The sequence below is a fragment of the Sturnira hondurensis genome, unplaced genomic scaffold (genome assembly GCF_014824575.4).
Source record: "Sturnira hondurensis isolate 20B ecotype Veracruz unplaced genomic scaffold, ASM1482457v3 Scaffold0011378, whole genome shotgun sequence".
Classification (NCBI taxonomy): domain Eukaryota; kingdom Metazoa; phylum Chordata; class Mammalia; order Chiroptera; family Phyllostomidae; genus Sturnira; species Sturnira hondurensis.
In genome coordinates, this window is record NW_028084009.1 from 995,688 (window position 1) to 1,003,545 (window position 7,858).

A 7,858-nucleotide genomic window follows, 5' to 3' on the forward strand; every position below is an offset into this window, starting at 1 on the left:
AGCATGGGAGGGTCTGAGCAGAGGGACTTGGCCTTACTAGCCCTGGCTTGCACATGGAGGGAGAATCATGATAGATATAGGAGAGAAGTGTGCTCTTTGTAATGCCTGTGTGTGCCCTGTCTCCCCCACCCTGCTCTGGACTCACCCACTAGAACCAGGATAAGGATGCTTATTTTGTTCACAGCTCTTTTATCCCCAGCACCTACCGACCCAGGCAATGGTCACTGCCTTCATTCTAGGTGGTGAGTGGAGGGACTTACACGTTTTCACGGTCCTTGATTCACAGGTGGAACCAAATTAGACGCCCCCCCCCATCCTTACCCCAGGCCTGACATGCCCCGTCTGGAGTCCGTGGGCTCACAGAAGAGCTAGGGGTGAGGGTCCACTCTCCCTTTCATGGGCCCACCCCCCATTGGATCAGTCAGATCCAGCCCACACCACCGCCTCCCCTCCCCTCTGTGGAGCCTAGTGTTGGGTCCTTTAAGACCAGGATTGATGATCCCCAGACAGGTGAGAAGACAGACCCCTCTGGGCACCACACTTCCCCACTACTTTCTCCCACCTGCTCAGAGTGATCTTTCTCAATGAAACTCCAACAGGTCCTCCACAGCTGAAAATCCTTCCTTGGCTCCCCAGTGTCCTTGGGGCAAAGTCCAAACTCCTCTAGACCCTGGAGGCCCAGCAGATCTGACCCCTCCCGGCCTGCCTACCCCACCCCCACCCCTGGGAACCGCTCTCAATGGCTCTGCAGTAGTTACTGATTCTACCTGGGGCCTGTCCCCTCAGTATTTCTGCATTTCTTCTGAGAAGTTGCCCTGCCCCCCTGTCAGGTGACCTGCCTCTTCTTGACTGTCACAGCGCCCTGTGGCTTCCCCCTATCCCCCATCAAAGCGCACTTTCGTTTGCATTGTAATTGTTTATTTCGTCTGTCTCCCCTACCTGACGGTGAGCTAGCTAGCCTTCGGTAGAGACCTCGAGCGTTTTTTTCAGGGCTGAGTCCACAGCTCCGAGACCAGTGCCTGGCCCAGAGTGGGCGCTCAGTAAACACTTGCTAAGTAAAGGAACGAATACATTTTGCTGGCTTTGCAAGAAAGCTGTGGATTCTCACACAGGAGCAGCCACGTGGAGACGCCCATCTCCTCGCATCCTCCCCGGTAAAGTGTTTGTTCCTCCTCCACCCCACGCTCTTCGCGAAGCGCCAGCGGGCGGAGGAAATTTCCGCCCCCTCCCAAGCCTGAGGCGGAGGCGGTTTCGGAATGTCAGGTGCCCAGACCCTAGTGCGCCGGGCACCAGGGGGCGCCAGAGGCGGGCGACCGCGCCGCGCTGAGCTGGCCGGTGCGTGGGGTCCCTAAGGGGGTCCCGCCTTGCCTGGGGTTCCCGACGTCCAGCGCCCCGCCCTTCCCCAGCAGCTCGCCGCCGAGCGGTCAGCACAGCGCCCACAGCCGGACGTTGGAGCTGCCCCCGCCCGGCTCCCAGCGCCACGCGGCGCGAGTCCCGCCAGCCCCTCGCGCACCTGCTTGGGGCGTGTCCTCCGGGTAGACGCTCCTCGATTGGCGCAGAGGTGACAAAGGCCACGCCCTCTATGCCTGGCGTACTTAAGGAGTTGGCGGCTCAGCTCCGCTCAAATCGCTGCGGCTCGGCCTCGCCGGAGAAGGGTCCTTGCGACGCCAGCCCGGCTCGGCGACCCCGGCTTGCTTCGGCCACCATGCCGCGCTCTTTCCTCGTCAGGAAGTCTGCCTGCTCTCGCCGGAGGCCCAACTACAGCGAACTGCACGACTCTTCTCCAGGTGAGTGGACGTGGTCCCCGGGGTGGGGGTTTGGGGGAGACAGGCGAAGGGGATCCTAAATTTAGGGGAGCGGACATGGGGAGAAGGATAAGGGGCCAAAAGCGAGTCCAAGGCCTCGGCACCGGGAAATGGGAGGAGGGGTAGAGGAGCCCGCGGCAGGTGGATCGGGCGGTTGGGGGAGGGCTTTTGGAGGGCGACGGTCTTGGTTTGAGGGCAGTTCTCAGCCGCCCAGAGGCGGGAGAACCCCGCGAGTGAGAAATGAGAGCGGGGCGCTTCTTTGGGAGAGACACCGGTAGGCGCTGGTCAGAGTCCGGAGTCCCGGGATTTGGGGGTGGGAGAAGAGACGTGTATGCGGAGGGGCGTCGGACACGGGTGGTGCCTCAGACCCCGGGCGACTGGGGGCCGGGGTCTTGCCTTAGGCTGGGGACTTGGGGAATTCCGAGGAGTGACCCCCTTGAGTTGGGGCTGGAAAGAGGGGGATCCTTTCTGGGAGCTCTGGAGGCTGAGGTGGAAGAACCAGGACCTGGACGAGGAGGCGGCTCCGGGAGGGCAGGAACCTATCTGTCCGAGGCTTTGATTTATCCAATAAGTGTTGAGTGTCTGCCGCATCCAGCCCCCGACCCCCACCAGGCTAGCGTTTGTTGACCGACTGATCTAACACCTGACCTTGCCTTTCTCTCTCTCTCTCTCTCCCCAGAGTTTACCTTCCAGCAGCCCTACGACCAGGCCCACCTGCTGGCGGCCATACCGCCTCCTGAGGTCCTCAACCCCACGGCCTCGCTGCCCACGCTCATCTGGGACTCTCTCCTGGCACCCCAGGCCCAGCCAATCAGCTGGGCCTCCCTTCTGCCCCAGGAGATCCCCAAGGCTGTAGAGCTGACCTCCCTGTCAGACGAGGACAGTGGAAAAGGCTCCCAGCCTCCCAGCCCACCCTCACCAGCACCTTCCTCCTTCTCTTCCACCTCAGCCTCTTCCCTGGAGGCGGAAGGTTATGCTGCCTTCCCAGGCTTGGGCCCATTGCCCAAGCAGCTGTCTGGGCTCTCAGGGGCCAAGGACCCCCAGTCCCGCAAGGCCTTCAACTGCAAATACTGCAACAAGGAATACATAAGCCTGGGCGCCCTCAAGATGCACATCCGAAGCCACACACTGCCCTGCGTCTGTGGCACCTGCGGGAAGGCCTTCTCCAGGCCCTGGCTGCTCCAAGGCCACGTCCGGACCCACACCGGTGAGTGTCCCCACAGCCTGGCTGCCCTCTCACGGTCCCCACTGCCTTCTTCACCAGCTCTTGTGAGACTAGGCTCACTGTCACTTTCAGATGTAGAAACGGAGTCTTCTGACTTGTAGCTCAGGAGTTCGGGCCCGGCCCTCTGAGGTGTAAGCGCCTCTGCAACCTCAGCTGCTGAGCCAAATGGGTTGGCGCTGGATATGGGGAAGGTGCAACCAACACCTTGCTGTTGGAGCCAGGTGTGAAGGGGCCTCCCTGCCCCACACCCCCCAGCCTACCCCCACCTCAGCCAGGCAGGATGTTGTTAGAGGCCCCCCACCTGGCTCTGAATGCTGCTTTGAGAACTTCCTCAAACCTTGGGCTGATACTTCACTCTGAGCCTCAGTTTCCTCATCTGTAAATTGAGCATGAGATACCTTTGGCTAGGGGGTTTCTGTGTAGGTTAAATGAAAGAAAGAATACAGAAAGCACTGGGCTGGGCTTGGTACATGATCAGCATGCACAAAAAATGGTCGTTGGTATTGGTTCTGCTTCCCTGCTGTGTGACCTTTAGCAGGTGATTTAACTTCTCTGAACCTCAGGATCACGACTGAATAGTCATGTAAGGTAGATTATGGTAGTGCTTTATAGGGTGGCTACCCTAAGTTTTTATCATGATGAGTCTCAGGTCTGCTCTCCCCACCCCCACATTGAAGTAGGTAAACTCAGTCCTATCATGCAGACCCGGGAACACCTTACCTGGCAGAAAACAGATAATGTCTTGGTGTTTTAGAAACAGAATACTATGCCTTGAATGGGTGGCTCAGTTTGTTGGAGCATCATCCCAAAGTGTCAGGGTTGATGTTTGGGGCTGCTTTTTATTTTTTATTTGAAAATCTTGTTTACTTTTTTAGAGTAAGAGAGGAACCTTTATCTGTTGCTCCACTTACCTCTGCATTCATTGGTTGACTTTTGCATGTGCTCTGACCCGGGATCGAACCCACAACCTTGGGTGTGTTGGGACAATGCTCCAACCAACTGAATTACCCAGCCAGGGCTTGGGGCTGCTTTTTAGAGAGTGACTGTTGAGGGAGAAGGTTCAAGGGTCATATTATCAGCTTTGGGTCAAGCTGTCCAGTTGGAGACTGAGTTCTGGCATTTCCTGGCCCAGGGGCTGACCTCTGAGCCACGAGGGTCGGCGGGGGGGGGGGGGGGGGGGTGGTGGTGGTGAGTGGATTGTGAGTAATGCATTTTGCAGGCATTATTGGTGTCGCTAATACTCCTACAAAGTGGCCCTGCATCCTCCCCATCTTGCAGACTATTGCTACCCATTTCTCTTACTTGGTGCACAAATGGCACTGATTTTAACACGTAAAAATCCAGCTGTCTGGTGTCTGTGCTGTCCTGGGTGCCTGCCCAGCTGATGGGGTTCCATTGGGGCGGGGTGTCCCCCCACCCTTTTTCCATCTCCCCTCATGGGACATTATTTTAATGTAAAGGCATGGCTCAGACACAAAAAGCTTGTTCAAATTCACCATTGCCATCCTCAGTGACACCCATTGTGTGCCTTAATGGTGGCCCCAGTGGGTGGGGGCCTGCTGGGTGGAGCAGGTGCATAGGGCAGTGGTGCCCAGCACCTGTTCTGGGCCGCAGCTGCTGGCCCAGAGCGTGTCAGGCCCCTTTAATCCCGGGAGTATCGCATGTACAGTGTCCCCCTTGGCGGCCTTTGTCCCTGCCAGCCTGGTGCCGATTTCACACTCGCCAGGAGCACCATAAAGACGTCTGGGGGTGGGGGTTCAGTGAGGGGTGGAGGTCTGCGCCAGCAGGAGGCACAGACCTCCACCCCATCACGTCCTACAAGGCCTCTCCCTGTCGCTGTTCAGGCTCATGTCTAACACAGAATGTGCAGGTGGCGTTCAGTGAGTGTTGCCGTGTGGGTCTCAGTGCCCAGGGCTCCCTTCACCTGTGTTAACGCAGGGACTCCACCAACCTCCAGCCTTCAGCACAAAGTGCCGTAATCCCCACCTTACAGATGAGGAAACTGAGGCACAAGAAGTTACTTTCCTAAGTCACTGTCATCGCGTGTAATGCCGGAGCCCAGGGCTCCTTCCCCTCACCAAGGCGATCAAAGGGCACTGGCTCTCTGTGCCTCCAGGAGTACAGACCTCCATCCCATTCCCCAGCTCTGCTTACAGTGAGCTCTCTGTTCACAAGGCAGTGCGTGAATGAGGAACTGCTCTTGGACCTTGTAGAATGCAACCATCAAGCACTTCGGGCCTGGTACGCAGAGGGCGTTCAGTCACGAGAGAGAGCAACCGACATCCCTTTCCCACTCCTTTCCCACTCGAGCTAGGGGGCCCCCTCACTGCCTCAGGAGACTGAGCCTGTGAATGGGTGGTTCCACACAGCCTCAGGCATCCAACTGCGAAGTCTCTTTCCCAGTGCCCGGCACAGCGCCCCAGGCACCCAGCAGGCTCCTGGCGATTCATTCATTCCTGGCTGCCTGGAATTCCAGTGGAGGGATTCAATCAGAGGGCCAGGGGCCAGGGGCCTAGCAGCGGGAGGGTAGGAGAATGGTGTTTTGGGGAGAGAATATTCCATGTTATAAAAGAGTACCTTGCACATAGTGGGAGCTTCATAAGTATTTGTTAAGTGAGTTACTATTCTGATTTTTTATTTGGGAAGTGCTGCGCCCCTGAGGGAAAAAAAAGCAAAACATGTCCTCAGTGTTTTAGGGCTGTGAACCTATGTTTGTTCTCTTGGTTGGGGCAGGAATTATGAAAAGTTGGTGAACAGTGCAATAATCTGATGGTGTTTGATGGGTTGGGTTTCTCTGAGGCCTTAAAAAACCTTATTCACTGTATAAGCACTTATTGAGCACTTACTGTGTACCCAACCCTGGGTATAAGACTTCCAAAAAGCAATCTTGGCCCATAACAAACAAACAAATGAACGAAAAAGCCTTAGCCAAGCAGGTGGCCTGAGAGTCACAGGTGGGGAGGGATTTAAACAAGTCCCGACGGAAAAGGTTTCTGAGGCCTCTGGGCTGGAGGCTTGGAATGGGTTCAGGGGAGGCCATTGCCCTCGTGGGACTCAGGCTGATTGGGGAGCAGACCGGAGACTTGAAATTACCCCGAGTGTGATCGGCTTCTATTTGGTTCAGAGCAGTGGCCCAGCTTGCTGGGGAGCAGGGGAGCCTGGAAAGCCTCCTCCCAGGCCTTGTTCCCAGATGAAGCGAATTCAGGAGTGATGATAAGGAGCCCCCGCCACAGCCTTCTTAACTGGGAGGCAGCCAGCGCAGGGGTAAAAATCAAGGCCTCTGGAGTCAGGCTGTTTGGCTCCTCCTGGGCAGCTCTGCACTTGCTGCTTAATTTCTCTGCCTCAGTTCCACCACCTCTAAACTGAGGCAGGGTGGAGATTGAGGAAGACATGTGAAGCGCTTTGATTGGCCCAAGCTCCCAATTAAAAACCAGGCCCTTGGACACTGGGCAGGGCCTGGCTTTTCTGGGTCACGGGGCTCCTGGGTCACGGGGGTGAGGAGGGCTCTGAAGCCTGGGGGTGGAAGAGCCGGGATTTCAGTAAATGTCAGCTGTCCTCCCAAACTACTTAGCAGTCTCTTGACGGCCTCCTGCTTCCCTTCCTCTCCCCAGGGGAGAAGCCCTTCTCCTGCTCGCACTGCAGCCGTGCCTTCGCCGACCGCTCCAACCTGCGGGCCCACCTGCAGACCCACTCGGACGTCAAGAAGTACCAGTGCAAGACCTGTTCCCGCACCTTCTCCCGCATGTCCCTGCTCCACAAGCACCAAGAGTCTGGCTGCTCAGGGGGCCCCCGCTGACCCTCTGAGGCTCCCTCCGCCCCTCCAGACCCTCCCCATGCAGCGGCCTCCCCCCGGCTCTGGAAGGAAAAACCCCTGAATTCTTCTCACCCCCATGGAATTCCCTTCTGAGCCCGACTGGTGGCTACATTGGCCCCATGGACTCTGAGGACCGCTTTCCAGTTGTGTTTGCTCTGAGGCCTCATTTGGCTCTGCGGACCGCTGCTGGGAGGGCGGCCCCTCTGGCAGGCACTGCTCCCCGCATTCTGGAGTGGGCCTTCCTGTGTGGGCTTGTGTATCCAGACTGTTTGGATATGGCTGCTTCAAGCTACAGGACAAAAGCCAACAGACAGACAGGCTGATAGGAAGCTCCTGCCCCACTCAGGGGACCTCGCTCCTCCCCACCCCAGAAACCCTCAGGCCACCTCTCCAGGAGGTGTGAGTAACTGCAATAACCGGCCCCAGGGGCACCCACAGGCCTGTGGGGGCGGTCAGTCTAGACCCCAGGATGCCCCGGGGCCTGGGCAGCTATTTCAGCCTCCAGTTTGTCACGGTGGCACCTGTTTCACGGGCAATTTAACAGCGTCTCAAAAGGGAACGTGAGTAATTGCCATCACTTGTCAGGGGCCCGAGTATAGGGTGCTTCGGCCCAACCGATGTGTCTCCCAGAACTATTTTCAGGGCCCCAACAGGTGGGCCCAGGAGGAAGATGTTTACATTTTTAAAGGTACACTGGTATTTATATTGCAAGCAACATTTTGTACTAAGGAAACGTTTTGTATAGTTATATGTACAGTTTATTGATATTCAATAAAGCGGTTAATTTATATATAAGAAAGGCTTGGTTTTCTAGGGGAATGGGTATTTCCAAGTGCCTTTCAGGGGGCAGGAGGGGGCAGGGCTTCTTGGAACTCTGATGTTCCCGACACAGCTTTAAAGCACGTCCTCTCAAACATCACGTGACTTTGGACTCCCGGGTTTGCCAGTCAGGGACCTTGTTTGTGCAAATGGATTTTCCTCTAAGCCCCGTGTCCTGTGTGATGTGGAGGCTGG

General features: G+C 56.9%; 1 protein-coding gene across 1 annotated transcript; it reads left to right on the forward strand.

Moving 5' to 3' along the window:
* The first annotated feature begins 1,559 nt into the window (after nt 1-1,559).
* On the forward strand, nt 1,560-7,628 carry SNAI1 (snail family transcriptional repressor 1). Its single transcript, XM_037059883.1, has 3 exons — nt 1,560-1,787; nt 2,485-3,012; nt 6,642-7,628. The coding sequence occupies exons 1-3, from the start codon at nt 1,583-1,585 to the stop codon at nt 6,824-6,826; spliced, it is 918 nt and encodes a 305-aa protein (XP_036915778.1). The 5' UTR covers nt 1,560-1,582; the 3' UTR covers nt 6,827-7,628.
* Nucleotides 7,629-7,858: the final 230 nt, after the last annotated feature.